Here is a 27354-nt window from a genome sequence, read left to right on the forward strand (position 1 = left end):
TATATATATAAACGATCAATTGTTTTTTATGGAGTTATTGACAATAGAATAAATATAGAATATCATATAAAAAAATGGCACATATAAGAATAAAATGAAATAAAAAATACTAGTGCTAAACACAATGCTAACATAGCGTTAAAATGACGTCAACTGCCTGATAATTCATCTGACATCTGATATCCTGTGACAAACCACCTCTGCAGTTCCCATAATAGATAAACGGAGTGGATGTGGCAGCAGGAGTGGAATAACAGGCCGGACCGCTGCTGCTCATGTGTGATGGAAGGTGATAACATTTATCTGCCTGTTACACAGATGGAGTCACAGAAATAAGCTGCTGTCTGGTTACAGGATATCTTCTGATTGACGTAGAAACCGGCTCGTTGTGCCCGTGTGGTCCCAAAGAAAAAGCCTGAAGTAGTGCTGGCATGTGGGATTAAGTGCACAGAGATTGAGCATGATACGTGTGTGAGTGACGGAATGATGCCGGTGAGACGTCGGCTCCTTTAGATGTGAATCACAAGATCACCTGCTGCTTGAGCTGCAAGAAACAGACTGAGAGCTCAGAAGAACCTCTCGTCCGTAAACATTGTGCTGGGAATTTGTGTTGCAATAACATAATATTTAAGCATGTTGGAAAATATTTATTTATGCCCCCCCGGTGTGTGATGATTCAGATTTTGCCGTAGCTTAAATATTCAAGTCTTGATCAAAAGAAAATCACGTCTTGTATCTCGAGATAGTTCTTTAAGAAGATAAAACTATTTTAACCTCAGTGCAGATATGTAGGTGTTGCAGCAGCAGGACAGACATATATTAAGTACATATGTATATATATAATAAGAAGTATATTATCAGTACTTATAGCGAAGTACATGGTGTGTGTTATGATTAGTAGCAGCAAAGTATAGTACATGTAAGAGTACATCTGCCCTTACTAGATACCAGTTAAAATACACAGATTCAATGATAATATTCCAGAGCTTTGTTTTAAATGGATAGAAGGATAGAATACATATGTATATAAATCTTGATATTGGTTCAGTCCATCTTCATGGCTGCAGTTCACTCATTTTAATTTAACAGTTAAAACATTCACAACAAAAGAAAGACAGACAGATGTGTAGAAATACTAGTGTGAATCAGATGACGTGTCACTAATGTAGTCGATTAAAGTCTGCAGTTTGAACCGTATTTCCATCATTTAATGCTCCTTTTGTTTCCTCAACAAAACGTCCTTTCTGTATGAGCTTCCTGTCCATAACGGGCCCCTTGCAACAGACAGGAAGTGGGATCAGGAAAGCTTAAAATTCCTAAATTATCTTTTGCAGGAAGTAAAAGCAGCACTAAGAGGAATGATGACTTCCTCTTTGAGGACATTAATCTGTGAGACGGTTCACCCTCAGAACCAAACTCCGCTTTAGATAAACATCTGTGTCCACATCCTGCTGCTGGACAGATGTGTACGTGACCACGACTGGTGTTGATGAAACTCTTTGATGGTTGATTAGAATCTGGTGAGTAGACCAGAAGTATTCAGATCCTTTACCTCAGTAAAAGTACTTGTGAAAATACTCCACTACAAGTAAAAGTCCTGCATTCGAAACCCGACTCAAGTCCTCTACTCAGACCATGTGGACGTAGTAGTATTCTATTGTTTCTTTATGACTCTTAATGTACTTTATCATCTAAAATCCTCAGTGTATATAATTAAGAACACAAAGACTTAGTCCTCTGAAAAAAACCCCGAATTTAATTAAAACAAAATGTTGATTCATTAACAAGTTTATAAAACAGTGATTTTAGTTACATAAATAAATCGATCAGTGTATCAAATCTTAGTTTCAACTTCATGAGCATGTCGACACGGTTGTACAATCGTTTACTAACGTAATAAATAAAACGGGAGCATATCTCCAAACAAAGAGCTTCTAACAAGAGACGACACTGAAAAACAGATGAAGTTGAGCTTTAAGCACAGAACACAGTTCAGTTCAAAACAATGAACGATACAAAAGAAAGGTTGTAACCAAAGGTGTGTTGGCGTATGAGAAACGTTTGGTAGTTAGAACTCCCATTTGGTTATTTTAAAGCATTAAGACAAGGCAAGAAAGAAGGCTGTTCTTGTGTGAGAGACTCTAGAGAAAAGGTTCAGAGAAAAATAAAAAATGGAAAAGTCAAGACCGACGTTAAAGAGCAACTTTCGTCCTGCACAGTTGGGATGTCAGAAGACACAGAACATGTGACTGGATCACTGCAGGAGGAGACAGGGAGGCAGATCCCTCTCGAATACATCGCAGCTGTATTTCTCCGCCGCTTTGCCTCGACAGTCGTCTCTTTCTCTCGACTCCTCCGATCCTCAATACGCGTCTCTGTTCCAGAGAAGACACACTGTGCACGTCCACTTCCTGTCTCGGTTTCTACAGTTCATTACATGTCTGCAGAGCCAAACATGCTCTTCTGTTTGGAATTGGCCCCTGGTGCGATGCAAGGCGAACCTTTTTGAAGTCATTCTGATATGTTTTTTTTTTTTTGTCTGTTTCAAAAATCAAAAAGTACTGCAGCTTCAAGTATTGTGCCTTACATAGAATATTCTTTCATAAATTAGTTAACATATACATTTTTTTTTCCAATACTCAGACATATACTTTCATATATACACGGGACAATAAAATGCTTTTGTTCTCTCTTTTCGTTTGCTTTTCTTTCTTCTTTTCTTAGAAATCCCTGAGAATGTATGCTGACAGTTTGATTCTGTGTTTCCGTGACAGTAGATGAAGCGCACTGAATGTTTGAGACAACACTGCGAAGCCAAAACAATCAGCCTGAAGATGAAAACAAATATCCAAACCCGGTTAAATGAGTTGTGAACTTCTCTTCGTCTTCACGGATCGGATGGCGAGGACTCGGAGGGGAAAGAGTAAAGCTGGATCCTTTAAAAAGAGGTACTTGTCACTTCAGATGGAGTTTTTCTCCATTTGGTTTAAAGCCGTTCGTCTTCTTCTTTGAGGCTGTTGAACGTTAGCTGAGGGAAGTCGGAGGTGCATGGTGGACATTTTGCCACTGGACAATACAGTATAATATACTCAGTGTAAAACTCTTACTCTTTCACTTTCATACATATATAAAGGGAAATACACGAACTTCCACGAATCGACTCCTTCTGCAAACGTAATGTTTTAAACACATCGATCACCTTCCTTTCATGGTTTAACAGTGTTTTCTTTTGCTCCTTCAATTTCAAACTTGTCATTTTTAGGAGAAAATTGACCCTAAAACACATTTTGTATCTTATTCCTGGGACGTCCCGTTAGTCGGTGGTCCTGCTCGGTCCGACTCACAATGAAAAGGAAACATTCACCGTGAATGAATGAGACTTATTCCCCTTCAGGAAATCGTGTTCATCATCACATTCAACCTCGCAGTAGGAATAAGATTTGCATGAATGTTGTTTTAGGAGGATTTTCACTTCAAGTTAGAAAGGATGTACATAAAAAAAAGGGCTATTTTGTTCGTTGGATCAACCAAATCTTTCCCGAACGAGCATCATGAGTTTCTTCTTGCCCTTGTAAATCTGTTTCAGGTTGTCTATGAACTGTGTGAACTGGATGTGTCCGTCGTGCGCCATCAGGAACGTCTCTCTGGCTTTACTGAGGAACTCGATGAACTCACTGTAGTGCCGCGGGCTGATGTGCGTCAGCCGGGAGTGCGTCGTGTTGATGTAGGCGCCAATCGTGGCGTCCAGCAGCTGCCTGAGCGGAGCCTTGTCCAGAGGCATCAGCTTCCCAGAGTTCCTGCGACTGTGCAGCGCCACCATGCCCGGCGTCGTCAGCGTGCACCGCCGCAATATGTCCGACAAGACGGTGGCGCACTTCACGCTCTTCACCACCAGGGGGATGACCGAGGCCAGTTCGTTCTTCCCCAGCGAGTGGCTGAGCGCACACGCCCACAGCACGTCGTTGATCGCCGGGTGCGTGTCTTGGTTGTAGCTGAGGTTCAGGTGAGTCATGGCTAACGTCGCTAGCTTGTAGGCCCTCATAGGGTACCCGCGGTGCTCCATGTAGCGGGCTATCGTAAACAGCTGCGTGTAGTTCATTCCCGTGGCGGCTGCGTCCAGTACAATCTGATAGGCTGTTTCGAAGGCGATGTGGTCCTTCTCGCAGAGCGTGAGGGCCGAGAGGGCACAGTTTTGGGGGTCCTTCATGGCACACTGCAGGGCCAGTGTGCGGGCCGAGTTGGCCAGGTTCTCCTGCTGGTGGCAGTCCAGATGCAGGCGGACGATGGTGCTGTTGGACATCACGGTGCTCGCCACGACGCTGGTGGCTTCGGTCGGGGTGAAGAGGGTGAACCAGCTCTGCATGATGCTGTCCAACGCAAACACGCCTGGACAGAGAAGAAGAGGAACGTTAGTTTAGGATTAAGATCTTACCGATGGAAACGCTTTCCTCCCCTTTCAAAGTTCATTGTGGTGTTCCACAAGGTTCAATCATAGGAACTCTTTTTTTTTCCATTTTATGTATTATATGTTGTAAAAATAGAAAAAAGTCACAGTATAGTATGTCGAAAATATCTCTTTAAATAGGGTTCATTTGCAGTCACACAAATCTAAAAACGTCACCATGTTTACTCTTTAAATCCTGCAGTCTAGACCAAAATAAATGAATGACAAATAAATGACGTTAAAAATCTTGACTTCCAGCAAAATGACAATATAAGTCCGACAGTCTTGCAGTGACCTTTTCCCTTGTAATCCGATATTCTATTTCTAATTCTCTGACATTAGAAGGCTCGGCCCCACTGGCACGTTATCAATGAGTCCTTTTAAACCCGGCTCACAGAAACAGGGACTCCTTGTCGCTCCCAAACATTCACAAGAAATCCTCTGGGAGGGTTTTTCCCCCCCCCCGACAGAGCTCCGTCCCTCTGGGCACGACTTCCTGTCCATTTCAGGGAAATACAGCCGCTGGGTTTCAGTATTCAAGTCCCAACAAGAGGTCTACTTAATCAGCCCAAAGCCCACAATCTTCTATAATTACTAGCCTGCCAGTCATTCCTTCCCTCCAAAATCCCCATCTCACACAGCTTTACAGCGTTGTTTTTAATCGACTCGATCCAAATAAACTAACTATATTTACTTTAGGACATTTTTTGTGGTACTTGTATTTCCAATTAATGCTACTTTATAAATCACTACATTTATTTTACAGCTGCATGTTGTAGTTCTACAAGACCAACTGCTTGAAAAATAACTAAGTTTTAAGGTTAATTAACTTTTCATGGGAAACACAAACTCACCAGCTTCAGTAGCGCAGGTGACCAGCCATCGCACCATCTCTCTCCTCCGCCAGTTCAAGGTAGACAGCGTCATCCTCATCACCTGTGAGAAGCCAGAGATTAGCTCTGAACCGGCTTGATATTAATTCTGATTCCCTGTGTGTGTGTGTGTGTGTGTGTGTTGTTGTCGTTTACCTGGAGACCCAGCTCCAGGGACACTTTGAGTAGCGTGATGTCCGGCAGGCTGTCCATGAGAGTGGCGATTTTGAAGGCGTCCTGGGCCAGTTTGAAGATGTGAGACGAGGAGTGGATGTTCTTCTGGATCGACTCTAACACTGTTTCCAGTTTACGAGCGTCGCCTGGTAACAACACACACACACACACACACACACACACACACACACACACACACAAAAAAGCAAAGTCATTGTTACTTTTTAGTCTCGGCTTTAAATTCATCTTTTCCTCTAATATTAATATATACTTTTCATGTCCACACAAATCAATCTTAATATTTTCCCTTCAAGGAGATACTTGGGTAGCTTGTAACAGTAGCTAGATAGATAGATAGATAGATAGATAGATAGATAGATAGATAGATAGATAGATAGATAGATAGATAGATAGATAGATAATTGTAACTGATTTTCTGTTATTCCTTTTGCTGCTTTGAGATATTCATTGTGTTCTATGTGATATTAAACAGGTCTCAAATGAAATGTTCTCTCTGCAGAAACCCTGAATGGTCTGAGCGGTCGCCCACAACAACCTGAACACACTACACGAGTGCGGTTGTTTTGAACAGCGATAAACATTTATGCGCTGAGATGTGGTCTGAAACGTCGTATGAACACGTCTGTTTTGAGCACACATGAAGTCTTAATAAGTGTGTGTGTGTGTGTGTGTGTGTGTGTGTGTACCTTTAGCAGCAGTGAGCATGGTGGAGGCCAGTTCACACTGTTGGGTCTCTATGTGGCTGAGGGTGAACCAGCGGGGGAGGCGGTTGGCCACCACGGACACGATGTGGTGAGGCCGAGACAAGTCGCCGGAGGGGGACGTGGACTCCAGGACCGGCAACCTGAGCACGGCGCGAATAAAAGAAATAGTTCTTTATTAGTCGTTACTTCTAGAGAATCAATCAATAGTTTTCCTCCGGCCGTGAGCACTGAGAACAGGTTTAAAAAGAAGTCCTCTTCTCCCGTTAGATCCTCTTATAGCTGCTGTGAGACCACGTCTCTGTAGTCTGGGATTAAATAGATATATATAAAGATTTACATATCATAAAAATCAAAAGGGGTTTCATTTGGCCGAGACGACATAAAGTTCCCGTAACACCCGTGGCGGTCGGGGAGGAAACTAACAGCTTGTATTTATTATTCACACATTTTTATATAAAACTCGTTTTCAGCAGCGTTAAATAATTCAGAGAATATTCCAGTAAAAAGGAGGTGTTGTCACTAAACGGGGCCCGAGATAGATCCGAGGTCTAGATCTCTGGATCCACTCACAACCGAAAAGAGACAGCGGAGTTACAGTTACAGGTTCTGTCCGATCCGGAGCAGAAACTCTTTATTTCTGTTCCTCCTCTCATCAGTTAGGAGGACTTCCACACTAAGCTGCACACTTTAAAATACAGATTTTTGGGCCGTTTTTCTTTCCCAAGAATCGCTTTCTGAGACTGAATATTAAATTATTATATCGGTGTTTCAGTGTGTTCGAGGAAAACTGAAGTTGTGTGGCAGTAAAGTTAATACGGACTTTCTGACGCCTCTATGTTTCTCATTTTAAATGTGAAATCAGCCGAATATGCAGCAGAACTGCTGTCGTTAACATGCATTAATGTGGATTTTGAAGTACTTTTACTTTTGGTACTTTGAGTATATTTTGATGCCAATACTTTTACAACATTTTGAAGCACTTTACTTGTAACAGAATGTTTCTACATTGAGGTAAATGCTATTTGTACTTGAGTCAAACATCCGAGTACGTCTTCCAGCACAGTAAGAGATGAAGATGAAGATTCGTTACAGTGATCATAGAACACAATACTTGACATTTATCTGTCGTCTCTGCACGTTTTAGCCTTTGTGTTAAGCTGACGTCTTTAGATTGACGACGGTGTTTAATCAGACATGAGAGCGTCAGATTATCTCATCGATGTCCTGAATGTGAGCACACGGAAGCTTTATAAACAGGACGAGTTTCTACTCACCGCATGGCCCTCAGTGCAATTTTGTACGCCAGTTCGGCGTCATGAGGTAGCAGAGAGGTGAAGAGATACTTGGCAAAGGTGTGCATGGGGACGCTTTCTCTGTAGAGCAACTCCCCGAGACCGCTGTAGGGACCAGCTGGAAGAAACAAGGACAGGAAACGGTTAACGGAGAACTCCCGTATATGACCGGACGCTGACCTTCTGCGCTGGATTATTTCCCAGGCCGGTTTAAACAGTTTGACTCAGCGGAGTATCAGGATGACGATTGCTTTGTTAGTCAAACGTTCTGAGACTTCCTGAAACACGCGAGGACGACGCGCAGAGACAAACTACAAGAATCAGACGAGTTTAAGAGTCGACGGCTTCGTGGAAAAGATATCAAGACGGATCTACTTTACTTCTCTGTGCAACAAAAAGGAATGAATTACTTTCATTACTGCTTTTCTTTAAAGCAGTCGTTTGATCTCAAAAGACGTCAGCATTATAAAGGATGACACTGCTGTTGATCTACCTTTTTTAATCTTTGTGTGAAACCAACAATGTGTTAGTGCGTCTCTAAACACCAACGAGAGACTTATTGGTTCTTTCTGAGGACGTAAACCTTTAAAGGAGGGTCACAAATATATATAGTTTCATCATAAACAAAAGCTCAATAATCTCCTAAAACAGCTGATCACTGTAGTTTATAGCGCATTTATTGGGGGCGTAGGAAAAGGAGGGAGAGGCGATAAGCAGCTGAAATATATGAAACTATTTGAAGTTTTAAGATAAAGCATCGTTTTCCATCACAGATGTTGCACATCATTACAAATTTAGAAAATGTGGCGTTTAATGAAGCATCACAGGTTCAAAGGATCAGTCTGGTGTTATTTTATATCTTTAATATTGTCAACAAATCCCATTAAAAAGGACCAACGATGTGTAATTACGTCTCTAAAGAAATCCCCTCACAAATATACAGTCTCATTTTCTCATTGACGTCTAATTTCCCCAAAACAAACCGGAGGAAATGGAGCATTTGTTGGGGACTATTTTCAGTGGCGGATTAATCCACATTTGGTGCTTTCGTGAGTATTAATACAAGGTGTGTGTGTGTTGATGGTGATGGAGGATCAGTGATGTGTGTTAACAGGAACAACAGATATCAGATTATTGATCAATTTGTTGTTGATTTTGATCTTTTCCTCAGATTTGTTGACAATAAGATAATAAAACTTCCTGTTGTGCATCCACTCTACATAAAGTCACAATGTGAGCGGCTCAATCATCAGAGGGTTTGGAGAGAAGAAGGCCTTGAACCACGATGAGCAACACACACACACACACACACACACACACACACACACACAACAAACAATGCAAACAATACACTCACACGTAAATACAGAAGTACAAAGTGTAAAAGTACACAGAGTTGACACATAAAAGCACAAAGAGCTGCTTGTGGTTCAGGGTGTGTACATGATGTGTGTACATGATGTGTGTACATGATGTGTGTACATGATGTGTGTACATGATGTGTGTACATGATGTGTGTACATGATGTGCGTCGCTCCTGCGTTTGGAAACATTTAAAGGAACAGTTCAACATTTGGGGAAACGCACAGTTAAGATGAGAACATCAACACAACTGACGGCTAGCTTAGCTTAGCATAAAGACTGGAAACAGGGGGAAACAGCTAGCATGGCTCCGTACAAAGGTAATAAAATGTGCCTTCCAGCTCAAAGCTCACGAAGGACAAAGTAACTAGAAAATGTCATTTTGTTTTCGTCTAAATCTTTGGGAGAGAAATGGATTCATTCATTCATAAAAGATCTGATCGTTACATCACAAAGGTGGCTTTTGTTGAGTCTCTTTTCTAAAATAAATGATTATATAATGCTCGGGAGGGTCTTGCTTTTATAAAATTAAACATGGGATTAATTTGTGCCGTCTCTAGCTTCATATTTAGACAAACATGAGAGAATCAATCGTCTGATTTAACTCAAGAAAGTGAATAAACACATTTCCCAAAATACCAAAGTATTCCTTTAAATGTTAACAGCCTGCTAACACGCTAAACTAAGATGCTGAGCATGGTAAATATTGCACCAGCGTGTTAGCCTTTTGCACACGTGCAGCATTTTTGCTTCAGTTAAGAAGGATTGCAGCAAAGGATTATTTTCCATATTGATTGTTTGGTTTACAAAATGTCCAGAAATTATGTAAAAACGCTCCCGCAGAATGTTCAGATGTGTTATTTTGTCTGACCATCAGCACAAAACCAAAACATATAGAATTTAATATGAGAAGAAGAAAATCAGCTCTTCATCCTTTTAAACACGCTGCCGTTGACTCACCCTCGAGCAGGAAGCCGGCTTGTTTCCTGAAGATCTTCACCAGCGCGTCGTCCGAGTCGACCTCCTGAAGCTTGGCCAGTAGCTGCTCCTCGTTGCGACACACTTTCTCCTGAGCGTACAGGCCGTCCGGCATCACCCTCTGCTGGCCTAAGCCAATCAGAGCCGTCTCCACGGCCAGCGACGCGAACGACTCGCCCTCCTCCAGGAAATGCTGAGCCGGCAAAACGGGATGCTCCGTCCTCCTACACGAACCTGGTGAGCCTGAGGGGGGGAGGGTGAGAGATGACTTAGAGGGGAGGGGGGGTGAAGATGTTCCCTTTGGGCTGAGCTGAGTATTGATAAACCTATTGATCCATTTGTTCCTTCTGGTGTTCTCTTTTCAGAGAATATGTATCCTCCCGAGGACGGGAATCATGTGTTTTAACGGCTTTATGAGGTCTTGGCCGACGTCGCTGTTCGTCCCGGGAGGGTCAACGGTGCCCGATCTATCTATCTAGATAGATAGATAGATAGATAGATAGATAGATAGATATCATGGAAGTCCTAGTTGCAAACTTTCAGGATGAGAGAAACAACCTGAAACCAGAACAACCTCTCTGGTCCTCTCTGGCTGCAGTTAGTTGAAATCCGTCTCCCCTTCTGCATAATTAATGCGTTTTAATTGGAGTGTTTTTCCTGCTGCATTCCTTATTCATGAGCTGTTATTGGAGGATGACTGCGGGCCAATCAGCACGTCCTGTGTCATCGCCGCTGATTGCAACCCGAGGGCCTGCAGCTCCGACAGGAAGACGCAATCACTGCAGTCGTGTGTGTGTTTGTGTACTTTATCGAAGTACTTGAGTACTCTGCTTTCGGGCAGTTTTGAGGTACTTTACTTGAGTGTTTTCATTTTCTGCTACACAACATCTGAGAGGGAAATATTGTACTTTTTAGAGCAAATAGAATCGGACTAAAAACACGTTGTTGAAAAATGAATCCAGCGGTTCCCAAACTTTTTGTCTTGTGACGTTTTATATTTAAATAATCAGGGTCGAGTTTGGGCTCCTTGTCAGAAGGAAAGTTTTATTTAAATAACTTTTCGATGCCTTAAGAGGTGAAATTATCACAAATTAGACAGAAAAGTCAGAAAAACTTCTTCTCTTCTCCCATTAATCCTCTCAGGACCCCTCAGATTGATCTGGCGACCCTTCAGAAGGGCCTGACCCCTATGTTGGGAACTTAACAGCAACAAGTTGCTCTAAAATTAATTCATCAATAATGTAAAACAATGTCCCACAAAATCAGATCTCAGTCAGTTATTCTCCCTTCTGTTGATAATACTTCTAAATGAACCACTTTCATTTGTAATAAAGTACTTTTACATTGTTGTATTTGTACTTTTACTTCGATAAAAAAAAAAAAGAACAGAGTACTTCCTCCAGCGCCGTGTATTTGTATGTGCGTACCTGAGAAGTCGAGCCGAGCGGCGGCTCCGTCCTCGCTGCCCCGTCCCGTCTCCGTCAGGGTGCTGAACAGGGTCCCGATGGGGTCCAGAGGGTGGCCCACCCAGCCCTCCAGGTTGGTCACTGACGTCACGCCTTTATGGAGCAGCTCTGCAACAACAAACACAAACAATTGATTCATATTCACAATCAATGCTCAGGAGTCAAACTAATTACATTGAACAGTGCAATTTAATACCCTGTGATACTGGTCATTATTATAAGAAGTATTTATGAAGTACAAACATTTATTGATATATTTGTCAGGACTTCCCCCAGCTGTAAATAACAATATTATTATCAGTAATATAATTAAGTCAATTAACATGAACTGGACCCAGATAAGTGGCAGAAAATGAATGGCTGGATAAACCAATTAAAAGATAATAAAATTTAATTAATTCCTCCCGACAGTCGACAAACAAACACCAAAAAATAAAATGTAAAACTAACTGTATGTTTCATGAGCCTCATTTAGACGTAACAAACGTGACTCTGAGGCAGAAACGGACCTTTTTTGTGCGTGCGGAAGAACTCCATCTGTTTCTGCTGCTGCCTCCTCAGTGTGTTCACGATGGAGATGGCGAGCCGGAGCGCCTCCAAAGGGTAACCGTGTGACCGCAGAGCGTCCACTCGGGCGCACGCCGTCGGGACGTGTTCTGAGGAGGAGGAGGAGGAGGAGGAGAAGGAGAAGAAGAAGAAGAGGTTTAGATGTCGACCTCTTATTAATTAAACTCCTCTAGTCTCCACCAGGTGTGCCGGCTCTCTCACCGTGCCACAGGGGCCACCCTCGGCCGTCGAACAGGGAGCTGCTGAGGTTCTCGTGGTGGCAGTAGTTGGCGTAGTGGTCCTCGGTGATGATGTGCTGCAGGTGGGTGTCCTGCCAGTGCAGGTCGCAGGCCTCGATCGCCCGCGTGAACACCGTCCGGTGAGGCCGAGTGAGCGAGTCTGTGAGACACGAACACACATCGGGTCATTAAAACGGGCAAAGATGCTGAGTGAGGGGAAAGGGACAGGTGCATGCTGGGACGTTAACTCAACATAACTCAGTCAAACATGAACACAGATATGACACACATATCTTTAGATTCAGTGAATCTTACACTTTCCATCACAAATAAATGTCAATAAATCCGCTCAGACACTTCTTATAGCTCCAGAACTTCCCTGAGAATCATCATGTTTTTAAGATTCCTTCAGTATAAGTGATCCAGTGATAGGTGTCCGTACATCAGTGGGTGCTCTGCAAACAGGAACTGCTGATTCGGCATATTTTTAATGGTGCCACAATGTAAACAAATATCGGCTCAAATTGTAGCCTGCAGCATAACTCACAGACAACATTATACGTCCTGTTGAAGCTCTGAAAACCTTAAATAAAAGCAACACAAAGACACATAATATCTATATATCTTCATGTGTAGATATTTTGGGGCCCACAGTGTCGGGCTGCTGTAGCAGGATAAATAAATAAATAAATAAATGTCGATAACGCATCAAAACCAGGAGCCATTACGGACAGAACGGCAGCAGTAATAACAGCGCCCGTCTTCTCATTGGAAACATTTTTATTACCTCCTCATAGAAACGCTCGTCTGTGTTTTCTGCTGCAGGACCTCAACTGTGTTATTAGACTCATTCTATTAGACACAGTAAAACAGTGATACAGCTCAAAGGCACTGAGGTAGGAGGAGGGAGAGTAGATTAACAGAGGAGGGGGTGGGGGGGGGGACAGAAGACTGAGTGTTAATACAGATGAGGAAGAGGAGGAGGAGGAGGAGATGCTGCAGGAGAGAAGAGAAATAAACCTTCAGATGGAATGCAGGAGAGGATTTGGGAATATATTTAAATATACACATCCTCTCACCTGGGTTACCTGTTATATACAGTAATATATATATATATATATTAATTATATTATATTATATAGATATAAAGGGCTCACCTGGGTTACCTGGAGGACCTTGCGGCAGAGCGTTGGTCAGGTTGGTCAGCTCGCTGCCGTGGTTCCCGTCCTCCAGAGGACAAACGTCCACACCGTTCCACCGGCGGAGCTGACGGAGCCAGAAGCCCTTCTGCTCCGGTTTATAGTGAGGGTTCAACACGATGCACATCCACAGGGCTCCTGCACACACACACACACACACACACACACACAACCATAAAATGAGTTACTCCGCGTCATTCTCACCTCTTAGAAATAATAAAGTAGAGCTGAATAATGCTGAATTAAATTAATAAAAGCACTGATTTCTGCAGCTTCTATTATCGTTTGGTCTGTTTATGTCAGAAAAAGGTGAAAAATGTCTAAAACGCTCAGATATATATTCAGTTTACTGTAATGTGAGTCAACAAAAAGCTTAAAATTCTCACGTTTCAGAAGCATGAACCATAAGATAAGATAAATAAAATATAGTGCAAAACCCCAATTAGTTTGTTTACAATGACGTATAACCGAGCAGCCAGTCGTCACATTGAAGACGATGAAACACAGAATACTAAATAAATCAATCTGTGAAACAATAAATCAAACGTGAGATCATCGGCATCGTTGATTAAAGACGTGAAGACACTGGACACCAGTTAGAGAAGGAAACCACACAAAGAGGAAGAAGACTGAACAATGGAACCGTTAAAGGATAAATAGCAGACGACAGATGACAAAATGAAACAGGAGGAAAAAAGAAAGGAAGTGAGGAAAAAAAATAGGGAGGACAGCGGAGGAGAGGGGGGAGTGAAAGTAGGAGGGAGGCTAAGGATGGGGGGAGGGGACAGGAGAGGAGAGAGGAGGAGAGGAGAGGCTTTATCCTCCGTCTCTTTGTTACGGCTGCTTCAAGGACAACAACGAGGAGGGAAAACAGAGCGCCGAGAGAAAATGATGTCAGACGTGCAGAGTGACGAAATGCAAAGCAAGAACCTACAACAGAGTGTGTGTGTGTGTGTGTTTTACATGTTGCATCACAGTTTTGGTTGTGAGCGAAGCTCGACTTCTATTTTCATGATCGATTTTGATTACAAACAAATAAGCTAAAGTCACTACAATAACAACCATCATCATCAGATTAGCTCATTTGTGTTGATTAACCGCTGAACAAAAAGCAGCATAAAATGGACAAACATAAATACACGTACCTAGAACGTTTGTTCTTTAACGGACGCTAGCGGCCTCTCAATGAAAACAGAACTAAAATCTGAAATCCAGTTAATAAGTTAATGAGTTAAAAACCACCAAGATCGAAAAAGTGAATCGAAAAAGTGTGTCTCAAAACTGGATATGAAGTCAAAGAGGACATGACGCAACCGACAGGCGACCGAGTGAAACGCACCTTGATTAAAATGACAGATGTTGTCGTTTTCAGACATTTTATTTTAATTTACTTTTTTTACCTTTATTTTCCCAGATGTAGTAGTTTGATTTTAGACATTTAAATCAGAAGAATTGACATATTGACTGGTTGAAGTCACAAAATAAACTGCTGTGTGTGTGTGTGTGTGTGTGTGTGAGTGTGTGAGTGTGTGTGTGCGTTACCTAGTTCATCCCACAGCTGCCTGTACTTGTCAGTCATGGTGGTTCCCTGTTGCCTCCACAGTGCCAGTCTGGGGTCGCCCATGAACTGCTCTGTGATCAGCGTCAACATGCGAGCTCCGTTGGAGTCCCTCATCTTCAGCATCTCCCTCACCTGCGGAGACATTTGAGGTGCATTGTGGGTAATCGTAGCACGATGACGCGTGTGTGTGTGTGTCTGTGTGTGTGTGTGTGTGTGGGTGACTCTGTTACCTTGCTGAACAGTAAGTTGAGCTGCTTCCCCGAGCCGTGGTACCCGCCCTGGGAGAGGAAGAGCTTGACCTGCTCCTGAACCTGCTCCTCGTCCAGATGCCAGCAGTTGTCATCGTCCACGCTGGCGCCCGCCGTCGGATCTGGAGCTCCTGCTCAAAGGAAACCAGTCAGTTAGACACAGACACTCATATTCACTTATCAGTTTATTACATGCAGTGGTGGAAGAAGCACGCTGACCTTATACGTGTGTGAAAAGTAGAAAAACTCACTCTGTTAAAGTCCTGCATTCAAAATATTTAAAAAAATGTACCTAAAAGTACTAAATATGCACGACACTCAATACTAAATTATTGGATTGTAATCATAATTGATGCATTAATGTGTTCATCACCTAATATATTGCTGGGTAGCTTGAGAACAAACAATAAAGTCTTCATCTATGTTAATACATCAGAGATTATTTGATTATATTCTGAATTAATAAACAGAATCTGCAAATTTACTAGTAAAAAAAACGTTAACAAATAAATGCATTGCAGTAGAATAGAATAAAGCAGCAGAAAATGTAAATACTCAAGTAAAAGTACCTCTAATCTGGACTGAAGTACTAAAATATTGTTGTATAAATGCAGTGAACAGTAACGGTCTGTTCATGGAGGAGCAGACATGAAAACGCCTCGTCAGCACATAGCTCACCCTCTGCATGAATGCATTAATGCAGTACTGGTTACCATCGAACACTGATTAATACCATAAACTCTGCAACAATAACCAGCCTGCAACACTTAAATATCACTAAACAATAAAACCCACGGGGTCTAAAAGCAGAGTGGGTTCTATAGGTTCTGTTTCCAAAGTGGACATAAAAGTACTAAAAGACAATCTAACTGCAATCAAAACAGTTTTAAATGTTCACAACTAATCCAATAATCAATGAATCTTTGCAGCTCCAGCCATAAAACACTAACTATGCCGCAGTATACAACAACACAGCACAACAATCCAAACGCATAAATAGAGTCACCTCAAAACTTTCCCCACTTCATGCATATGAGTCATCATTTAAGTGTGTGTGTGTGTGTGTGTGTGTTCCCTCCCGTTCTCCCTCAACAGCTTGTTTTTTTCCCCCCCGAGTCGTCTCCGAGGACGTCAGCCTCCAGCTGGACCTCCACCGGAGCGAGATGGAGGAAACCTAACACAAGTACCTGCTTCTGCTCGTTGGCGTCTGTACTTCCACGCATGTTTAAATCACAAACAACCACCACCATCGACTCACCGTGGACCTGGTTGATCTCAGAGTTCTGCGACAGGATTTCGTCGGCCAGCTTCTGTGCCGTCGGCAGCACCTCGGTGTGGTGCACCGTGATCAGGTACTGAACAAACTTCTGCAGCTGATCTCTGTTCATCTGGAAAAGAGTCTCTGAGATGGGCAGGCGCAGTTTGACCTGCTCGGGCTTCCGTACTCGGTACAGCGACAGCGCCACCACGTGGGCGCAGTAGAAGATGTCTTTGTTGCCGCAGCCGCACGTCACCGCGGTGATTTTGCAGCGGTCGAAGCTGACGCTGACGTTGCAGACGAGCTCGGGCTCCGAAGACGTGGCCGGTTCCCTCACTGTGCCGCTGAGGTGAAACCCTGCAGAGAAACAGGAAATATTCACTGTTAACCATCTGAAGGTAATGAGACACTTCACTGGCTAGCTTCTGTACAAAATAAAATGAAAACGCTCACTTTAAACTAAATGTTTTAGCCGACATTTCACTTTTTACGACACTATGGCTGAATTTGTAGTCACGTTTTTGCCAAAATTAGGCACATTTTATACTGTTGTCCCTCAGACCTGATGTTAAATCAGCCAAAAAACAACAAATACAACATTTAAATCTACAAAAGGAGAAAGCGAAACGTGAACAGCGGAACATGATCAAAGGCTTAGATGAGTATAAGGCAGCATCATGCAGAGCAGGACGTGTCAAATGCAGACAATCGTCAAAATGTCTTAAAACTTGACATAAAATCCCATCACATTACAGAAGACGGGTGAAACCGGAAGCTCACAAACAAAAAGCCGAGCACACGAGAGCAGGCATGCAGTATTCTCTCTCTTTTAGCTCCGTTTTTGGTCTCCGCCACCAAATCCTGAGGGAGACAACTGTCTCTTTAGCTGCTGAATGCTCCACGATGTTCACCAGCTCGTCTCTGAATGTGTCTGTCTGCCTTTTGGTGCTGGACAGGAAGTGTACGGGGGATTTTTTACGCTGAAAACGGCGCTATGAGCAGCAAGAGTTAACCAAAACACAAACAAGAAAGATGCTAAAACGCTCCTCAAAGCTCCCAGTCTACAAACTTGCTTATCTAGAGCCAGTGTTTGGTTTGTCCTTTCTGGGCTACTGTAGAAACATGGCAGCCCGCTCCATGAAAAGGTTCCTTCAAAAAAATAACTATTTTCAGATGATTATACACTAAACAAACCTATTATATTCCATTTCTACCAACAGATCCCCTAAATGCTACTCTGTCCCTTTAAATGCCAAAGAAAAGAACACTTTAACTACTTTTCTACCTTTGCATCTGTTTCTGATTGACTCTGTGCTGAAACATCAAACCAGATACTCCCGATCACAGCGGCTCGACCCGACTTTGATCCGGTGAGAGACGTGAAAGAAGCAGAGCGACATTTAAGAGAAAGACAGATGAGTGAAACCACAGGGAGGCGAGACTAAAGCTCCACCAAATATTCTCATTTCCTTTTTCATTTCCCTTCCACAACACCTCGAGTGCTTTCCTTAACCCCGAGGACTGACGGGATCACTTCACCGCAAGGCAGCGAGACCCGCTTCAGTACAGTGAACCCCTCACAAGATGAAACCTCTAGGGTTGGTGGAATGTAAACAAAGATGGAGGAGCACTTTTCAATGTGGATTTGACCTGAAACTTGCTTCTTGAAGTCTGATTTCTTGAAGCTCAGGTATCCGAGTCTCCGACAGTAAAATAAACGATGATGAGGATCATTTTCCAATCCAACAGAAACCCTAAAGACTAACTAACATAGATTTGAAAGAACAGAAGCTGCACGTCGGAGCTACGGTATTGTGTCAAACCAGACGGCAAACTGTTTGAGCAAAATACTTCTGTAATGACAAGAAGTAGACAATCTATGTGAGTAAACGTATGTATCTGACTTGGTTAGTGGGTCACCAGAGATTACAGATGCGTCAGAAGCAGAACTGCTGCAAACGGTGGGAGTTTATCATCCGTGTACGTACATTTAGCAGAATGTGAACGTCTGTGCTGTTTCAGTTTCACTGAAGGGAGCATATAGTTCTTTAAGACACAACATACGATACAGTTACTCTGATTAAAACACATGGCTGAGCTGCCACCGTTGGACTAAAGCATTTTAAGGAAAGCAATGCAGCAAGAAGTACTTCTCTTGCATCATGTTGTCACGCAAACTGAGTGACAGAAGACAGACAGCATTATTAGATGTTAGCTTGAACCAAAGAAAATGGAAAACACTCGATCAAACATCCCGTCTGTGGGGGAGTTTAAACCAACTGGAAGCAGACGGAGAACGACAGCGCACACTCAAACTATAACAGAGCTGAAACTCAGCTTTTTAATCCAATCACTGCGATGGTTTACGCTCGATGACAGAGATGTAAACAGGAAAGCGTCATACGTATAAACCGGTGTATCAAGGTGAGCCTCACACAGAATATACACATGTCAGAAAGTGAACGCAAACAAACAGGTGCACACAATACCAGCAGTTGTTCACGCTGGAACATTAGCTGTGAGGTACGGTTTCCCTTCACACACACACACCACAGAGCTGACACATATCAACCCTGCTGGGTGGAAGATGGCTGTAAACAGAGTAGGTGTCTGACTATGTGGTGGAGCTTAAAGTGATCAGAGCTGAGCTAAACACAAAGACGAGACACCATCCGAGAGTGAAACCGACATGTCTGTTCTGCTGCTGCACAAGCACTGGATTGCACAAAATCCACATCCTGTCTTTTAAAACACACACACAGAGAAAAGCATGCTGCCCCAGTCATGCCTGGCCCACAGCTGAACTACTGACGTAACAGAAAGAGAGAGAGAGTGACTCGAGGACGAGGAGGAGGAGGAGGAGCGCTGTGCTGCTGGAAAAATCGGTATGCCCTCAGCTGAGTGTGTGTGTGTGTGTGTGTGTGTGTGTGTGTGTGTGTGTGTGTGTGTGTGTGTGCGTGCGCTTGGCGGCTAGCCAAAGCCCTGAGCTCAGCATTCTGTAATGCACTTCCTCTCTCCATGTCTGCGCTCCACACAGCTTGCATAATACGTCTCTGTGCACTGCGTAGCAACCAAACTTAACTCCTTCACTCCCCAAAAGAAACACACAGAGTTCACAGAGTTATATTTAAGACTTTATCAGACCTTTAAAAGTCAACGCCGAATGAAAAAGTACGAAAGAAAGATGGAAAACCAGCAGGGACGCAACTATGTATTACTATATCACATTCCCAGCAATATAACAATAATTCCTAATGATATATTTTGTTCAATGTTTGGGGAAATATTGACTTTCGTGCCAGGAGTTATATTACCAGGAACCAGGAGATGAGTTAGCTTAGCTTAGCATAAAGACTGGAAGCAGGGGGAGACAGCTAGCCTGGCAGGAGGTCACTGCATCTTGACAACAAATAGTGCAGCACATATTATTTATACTGTGAGCTTCAGAGGTGCTGCTAGAGAAATTTGTTTGGACAGAGCCAGGCTAGCAGTCCCCCCCCCCCCTGCACGTTTGTAGTCTATATGCTAAGCTAAGCTAACCGGCTGCTGGCTCCAGCTGTAAAACATTACTGTGCAGACATGAGAGTGGCATCAATCTTATCAGCCAACTCTCTGCAAAACAAAACAATCAGGGTAATGTGTTACACAACTAACGTTCTATCTGCAGCAGTGACTGTAGTGTCCGACGGCGCTGACTGAAGCTCCACAAAGAGAGATTGAACAACCTCCTCTAGCAAAATCCAACAGAAACAATCTCACTTTAAGTCTATGAGAAGGTGTAGAACGTCTACTGACAGAGTGCGATCGGCTATGAGAACGTTGAGAGAGAAAATACAGAAAAAGATATATGCAAGTTACATTTTAAATGCTTTTTTAAAGAACCTACATTCACTGCGTTTATCAAACTTCTCAGGCCCTGCAGATAACTCGCCTGGACACACCGCGGTTTAACACTTCACTCCCAATTAAGCCCGAGGTAATCAATTTAAGCCGTCTCTATAGGATTAAGTGAGGAGGCTGTCTCAGTGGGGTGGGGGGGGGTGTTTGCCTGTGAAAGAGCAGCGTCTCAGCTCCCTACAGGGTTCAGCCTGAGGAGACCTTCACGGCTGTGTGCAGCATCGCCCGCTCAAGCTGTGGCTGCAGGGGGTCATTTCTCAGCTATGTGGCCAAAGCCTTCATTTAACTCTCGGCACACAAAAGCCAGATAGACCAACCAAACCCCGCCCCCCCACACACCTCTACCACGAACCAGTCAGCCATTCAGTCCAAAGCTGGCCAGTCAGGCGGAAGTGAGAGCCTCTCGGCCAAGGTGTGTGTGTGTGTGTGTGTGTGTGTGTGTGTGTGTACTTCTGGCAACAATGGGGAACCTAATCTGTGACCCGTGGAGATGCAGAGGCACCTGTGGGGCTGTAGGAAGGAGAAGTAAACAACCACTCAATAGTCACGGCGGGCTGATTACCATCTGCATCAGCCTCCAGTTACACAGTGGTGTGGGGGCTACGCTAGTGCTAACCGATTCCTGTGAGGCTAGCACCATCAAAAGAGACGAGAACTGAATGGCCCTTTGATTGGATCATGCACCGCCATGGGAACCAATAAAAACCAGTACGGAGGCTAGTCAGCTGCTCTTTGCTAACCGTTAGCAGCCGAAAACTAAGAACAGCCGGCCGGTCAAGCTTCGGTCAACTGGGTCTGAAAGCCGGCAGCTAACAAGGTAATGTGTTAATGGACAGGGGGGTCGGTGTGTGTGTGTGTGTGTGTGTGTGTGTGTGTGTGTGGGGTAAGGAGCTTGAAGATGCACCTCCATGTGAGCTCAAAATGAGATCAATGAGGGTTTGTGTTAACTGGGTCAATCTGTGACCCTCTTAAGGAGCCAGCAGCTCCTTTAAGCGTTAACATGCTAATCAACGCTCTGCTGATGTCTTTGTCTGTATGACCATAAATACACCTGGCAGCACTAATCTTTTGTCTTTTTTAAATATAGTTAACAGTGAACTGCTTCTTCTTCCTGCAGTCCGGCCTAGAAATAACAAACTGCACTGAAATACAACACGGAGGAAGGAGTCCTCCTCCACCGAGCCGACTGAAATTCCTCAGCTCGGTCAGAAAAACAAAGAGGGCCGCCTTCACGACACACGCGGCGCTGCGATCGGTCTCGTCACTCGGACAGAATAAACGACTCATAGCGGCAACTAACTGGAAACTCTTTGAGAAGAAGCGCCACCGCACTGAAAGAATGACTCAATAATCATCTGGTGTTCCTCTCAACAACCACGTCTCAGTGGTTTCATCAGCATGAATAAATGACTAAAAACAAACTCTCAAAGCACTCACAGACGCTACACTCGCCTCAGACTCCTTTAAAGTTCTTCAGCATTGATTCATCAGATCATATTTTTCTGATTATTCCAGTAAGAGTTTGGTGTGTGAATGATGAAGACTACAATTACATCGTGATACAGCGTTAGCCTTGGCTCAATTGATGTATTTGGGGACTTCAGGGCAAAATTAAGTTCAGGACCCCTGCTGAAGCCCCGTGTGTGTGTGTGTGTGTGTGTGTGTGTGTGTGTGTAATTTGAACATATTAATTAAAGAAGGTTTTAAAACAAAAGGAGCCTCATCAACACAAGGCATCGTCAGCTTATTAAACTCTTTATCACGTCGATTGATTCTCCGCTTCACACTCAAAATAAAAAATAAAAACTAGCACAAACGTGTTGACACAGTCAGCTTGTGGCTCTTGGGGGCCCCTGGAGTTCGGGGGCCCCTGGGGAAGTTAGAGAACCTACATGTGAGCACCGTGTGCAGACACATGTATTAACAGACAGCAGCTTAAACACAGAAGTACTATCTTGTTAATGTACATGTACTAATACCACACTGTGAAAATACTCTACAAGTCCTAAATATTACTTTAAAACAAGTATGCAGGTATTATCAGCTAAATGTAATCAAAGGTTTAAGTACTCAAAATAATAAAAAATGGCCGATGTGAGTGTTTTACTATTATATATAATGTATTAATAATAATACATTAGAACTATTTTAAATATAGTTTGGTAGTTTAATAAACACGATGCATTGTTATGTTTTATAAGTCTGCAAAGTAACTCAAGTCAGATAAAAGTACTGCAGTAAAAAGCACAGTATATATATACATACATATACACACACATTTACCTCTGAGTATGTAGTAGAGTAGAAGTATTCAAGTAAAGTACAAGTACCTGACATTTGTACTTGAGTAAACGTATTAATAACTCAGAAAACAAGCGGCGGGGCACATCGGGCTGCTCCGTGGAGGATCTCACAGCGTGTATTTGTGTCTTTGCTGAGATAAGTAACGGCCATCAGAGGCTTCACAACACGCTGCTAAAAAGGGACCGAAGAGGATTGGAAGCGCTCTACTTTTAATAGCGTTTGTTTGAGTGCTGTCTGTTCCCGACGTGCTCGCTGAAAGTCATTTGTTTGGCCTCTGAGGACCATCAGCAGATCCTCTCCAAATGCATTTGTTCCCCCTCCGGAGATGCAGCCGGTCTCCACAGAGATCCTCTCTCTGCTGCTAATGAGCGCAGGAATCCCACCAAGACACCAATGAAATCAAATAAAAAGCTTTTAGTGTTTGCTTACATGTCGATCTGATTGCCGTTTATTAAATCGTGATGCTAATATCCTCTGAATCGTGTACGTGAGAGGAATAGGTTGACGGTCTCATGTTTACCACATATATGAAACCAATAGCAGCTAGCTTAGCTTAGCATAAAGACTGGAATTAGGGGGAGGGACAGCTAGCTCACTAATAATACAAGTGATATCTTGAATATATATTTAAAAAAGTATAAATTAGTGGTGTAAATCTGTGTTGAAACCGGCAGGAGGAAAGCTAATAATGCTAACAGCTAACCGCTAACGCACAGAGGTTCCGTTTAGTTACATTAAAATGCGTTCAGGCTCTGCTCAGTAAAAACTAAGGTCAATTATAACGTTAAAATGTAATCTTGTAAATTGTAGTGTTGGTGAGAAACTTGAATAAATCCCGTTGTTTTAAGGAGATGTTTTCACATGAATATAAAATAAATATTAGACGGAGGAAGTGACTTGCTGCTAGGCTAGCTGCTTCCCCCTGCCTCCAGTCTTTATGCTAAGCTAAGCTAACTACGTACAGACATCAGAGTGGTGTCAATCGTCTCATCCATCTCTTGGCAAGAGAGCAAATACTTCATTTTAAAAACAGCCACAATATGTTTATTAAATAAAGAATATATATATATACACAACATAATGAGCAAGAGGAAAACACACACACACACACACACACACACACATACACACACACACTTTCAGTATACTACAGTACAAGCCAACAGCCTGTACTGTGTACCAGTGTGTGTGTGTGTGTGTGTGTTATATGATGGTGTGTGCAGTGGAGGCAGCCTGTATGGAGGACAGCTGATAGTAGAAAATAGAAAGCTAAACGGTTAAAATAACTTTTTTAAAAACCAGATGTGACCGTTTAACGCTTTCCAGTAAGAATATTTTCATATCTCCACATTCACACACACACACACTCACACACACACACATAAAAGTGAGACCATGAGGTCATAAAGTGAGAAGCAACTAAAGGTTCACTTCCTTAATGCTGTGAACTATGACTCAGAACATCTCGCATCAGATGTCGTTATCAGGCTCAACACTCCCGTTAACTCGTTCAACTAATTCATGTCTGCAAACAACGTTACAGGAAGTGTTTGGTAACGTTAAGAGTTATTGTGAATAGTTCACTCTTTAGGGTCAAGATTTAGGATTATTTTCTAGTTTAAATGTCTTGTTCTTTCTGACGATCAGTCCAAAACATTTAACTCATTATAATATAAGACCGTGAAATGCAGCAACATTTCTAATTTGAGAAGCTGGAACCATCAATCAAGGCAGTGGAGACGTCGTCAAATGTCTGCTTGTGTACGACTTGAGAATAAGGAACCATAAAATATGAATAAATTAATGAAATGTTGTATCATTGTGTGATGATTATTACTATACAGCATTAATTCATGCAGGACCAGAGCAGGGGAAATCAGAAGACGTGAAGAAGAATTAAATCTCCCATCTTTGCTTCTCTTCAAGGCTTCTTGAGACAAACTGAAAACACGTCACAATTAAACAAACACCAGAATATTTCAGGTTCTAGTCGAGTCCTCTCCTGGAACATTTCCTCTCTTGAATCATCATCATTTGTAAAACACAAAAGAAGACCAGACTCATTTTCCACTTCACCCAAAACCACCGATCTATTTCTATAACGGGACCGTCCTCCACGGTCAGAGCTAGAAGAGCAGCTCTCCACTGTGTGGAGCTGGAACCAGAAAACATTCGCTTTAAGTGATTAATCGCTTTAAATCCAGCTGACTGTGAATGATCCGACACTTTAAAACCAGCTCAGACCTGTAAGCATCCATAGAATACAGCCCTTTGTACATGTATCATGCATGCATGTGTGTTGAACAACTAGCCCAACGACATTATCCGGGCTTGTCTTTGTCTGCAGCCGACGGAGAGAAACCGTTCAACTGTCAGCGTGCCGTCACGACGTCTGCGGGAGGAAAGAATACTTTCCTTCACGGCGTCACGGAGGAGGAGGAGGGGCCCCTCTTTGTCATAACAGGATGCAGGCCACACCGTATCATGGCAGTGCATCAAACCAGAGCTACACACCCTCGACCTCCTCCTTCTACTTGGGTTAAAGTGACGATAAAAGCTTGCTCCACGTTTCTGGCGTGGCTGTTGCCTCGCTTTTATCTCGTCTCTTCCTGTCGGAGCGCCTTTAACCGACCGACTCTCGCTGCACCGCGTTTACCAGCTGGAGCTGCAGCTTCCTGTTCAGCTGCCACGATGCGATTCATCATGTTTTTCTCTCCGTCCTCCATCATCACCGAACGCTTCACACACAAACAGAAGAGCCCGATTACACCAACTGACCGCTCAGACGTGCAGATGTTAATCTTCAGCTCTCTCTCTACTGTTCTGGTAAAATGATCTCACAAGAAAAAAGCATAAATTAGAGAAAAATCCCCCCAAAAATAATGCAAATTTGTGTTTCAAAGCTTCTTTGTCCCGTTAATATTCTCACGGCCCCTCATATTTATCTGGTGGCCCTTTGGAGGAGCCCGACCCCGAGGTTGGGAACCACTGGACTACACTGTATATAAAGTAGTTAAAAGTTAAAATACTACATTAATCACGGCCCTTTCTACCTCACAAAGAGTGCTTTTACTGCTGATACTTTCAATACATTCTGCTGATAATACTTGTGTACTTTCTAAGCAGGACTCCAGCTGCACACATTCACGTGACCCTTCTCCTTTAACCGCCAGCGCCCCTCCCTGCTCTGCTCTTTAACCGCGTTAAAGCCCAGTCGATGCGCTTCTCGAGTGCATCCCGTCTCCATCGCGTCACTAACGACATTACTCATCTTTAAACAGATGAAAACAATGACTCAACTTGTAGGCGCATGCCGGGCATGCCCCGGAAACATACCGGCCGGGTTCGCAGGGCTTGTGGCAGCTTGTGCCATCGCAGGCGTGCAAGACTTTTCTTGAGCGACTGGTTTGTTTTTTAAAGCGATAGTCGAGCTGATAATCATACTTTATTATTATTAGGGCTGCAGCTGACGATTATCTTCATTATCAAACCATCTGCTGATTATTTACATACAGTTAGTTGGCTTGTCTTGGAACACACTACTCCGCCTGTGGCTCTGGAAGGAGGGACGTCTGAGAAAACAACCCCTGAAGATGTCATTTCTAGTTAAGCTGGAAAATTCAAACATTTACAAGAAGCCCTGTGTAATAAACCGAGGCCAGAGAGTTTGAAAGGTGAGGCTTTTCAAAAGGCAGGGAGGACTGACACAATTACAAAGTGGGGATAACTATTTTAGATTCCTCTGGTTGTGGAAGTAAAAGCTCCATCACTTTATCTTTCTTCCCATAAACGATGTTACGTGACACGCAGTTGAAGCATTTCATCCAACTCTCTCAATAATAAGCTCAAAATATGAAATATTGCATCAGAAAAATGTAGAACTGCAAGCCTGTGCACGTAAAAACAACAGAGGAGACATTAACTATGACTCCCAAGGTGCATTTCTGCAAGAAACATCCAATCACAGAGCTTAAAATGCTGTAACGTGTGGCGCTAACAGCAGGCAGAAGCTACAGTTTATTTTTGTTTTGCAATCCGCAGCTTAAATGAATTCACTTTGGGATTTTGTTGGAGTCTTACTGTACGTAGCATGAATCTATTGTCTTCATATCGCTTGTTTTGTCCGACCAACTGTCCAAAACACAAAGAAATCCACTTTATTATCACACGAGACAAAGAAAAGCAGCAAATCCTAACAAATGAGAAGCTGGAACAAGATAATGGTGAACGGCTGCATTTATACGACGCCGTTATCTGCTAATTGTGATGATAATATTGACATTTCTTCTTAAAAAGTGACGTTAACACATCTCTTATCGAAACAGTTGGTGGTTAATTCTTTCAGCTGTAACGACTATCGACTGATAAAGTCGTGAGGAAACTGTAACAAAGTTGTGCAACAGTTTGCCCCGATGTGTTTAGACCACAAATACAAGGTGGAATAGTTTCGGGATGCACCTTAAAACCTGGTGTTACTCGTCCAAATTTGAACACGCTGCACCTGTTGAAGCTTCCGGGCGACGTGTCTATGAGTCAGCGAGCTACGCTGCAGGTCGGGGAGTGACAGCTGGACCAGGAGAACGAGATCATTAGCTAGTTATTACAAGAGACAAAAGGTGGAACATGCAAAGAGGCAGAATACTGAAACCAGACGGGAGGATGAAGAGCTGAGGCGGAAGGCAGGAAGATGGTTAAGGGTCCCGTGACAGCAGTGCCGGTTCGCAGTCAATGGGTTTACATTATGTGACACACACACACACACACACACACACACACACACACACACATA

The 27354-nt window shown here is 43.1% G+C and overlaps 1 protein-coding gene across 2 annotated transcripts in view; it reads right to left on the reverse strand.

Annotated features, from left to right (window-relative positions):
* Positions 1 to 104: 104 nt before the first annotated feature.
* The window catches only part of LOC116398652 (zinc finger SWIM domain-containing protein 6-like), a 35991-nt gene continuing 8741 nt past the window's right edge, over positions 105 to 27354 (reverse strand). Inside the window, exons 2-14 of one of the 2 annotated variants that reach the window (XM_031875143.1) lie at positions 16365 to 16721; positions 15089 to 15237; positions 14840 to 14990; positions 13265 to 13435; positions 12082 to 12258; positions 11823 to 11969; positions 11275 to 11421; positions 9830 to 10090; positions 7490 to 7625; positions 6198 to 6355; positions 5473 to 5636; positions 5299 to 5380; positions 105 to 4386 (exon numbers count right to left, since the gene is read on the reverse strand). In XM_031875143.1, coding sequence (XP_031731003.1) covers positions 3524 to 4386; positions 5299 to 5380; positions 5473 to 5636; positions 6198 to 6355; positions 7490 to 7625; positions 9830 to 10090; positions 11275 to 11421; positions 11823 to 11969; positions 12082 to 12258; positions 13265 to 13435; positions 14840 to 14990; positions 15089 to 15237; positions 16365 to 16721 — 2963 coding nt within the window. In that variant the 3' untranslated portion in view covers positions 105 to 3523. Of the gene's footprint in view, positions 4387 to 5298; positions 5381 to 5472; positions 5637 to 6197; positions 6356 to 7489; positions 7626 to 9829; positions 10091 to 11274; positions 11422 to 11822; positions 11970 to 12081; positions 12259 to 13255; positions 13436 to 14839; positions 14991 to 15088; positions 15238 to 16364; positions 16722 to 27354 lie in introns of both variants that reach the window. The other variant, XM_031875142.1, reaches the window with a different exon arrangement.

This window comes from Anarrhichthys ocellatus, unplaced genomic scaffold, assembly GCF_004355925.1.
Source record: "Anarrhichthys ocellatus isolate YVR2014 unplaced genomic scaffold, GSC_Weel_1.0 scaffold87, whole genome shotgun sequence".
NCBI classification, from domain to species: Eukaryota; Metazoa; Chordata; class Actinopteri; order Perciformes; family Anarhichadidae; genus Anarrhichthys; species Anarrhichthys ocellatus.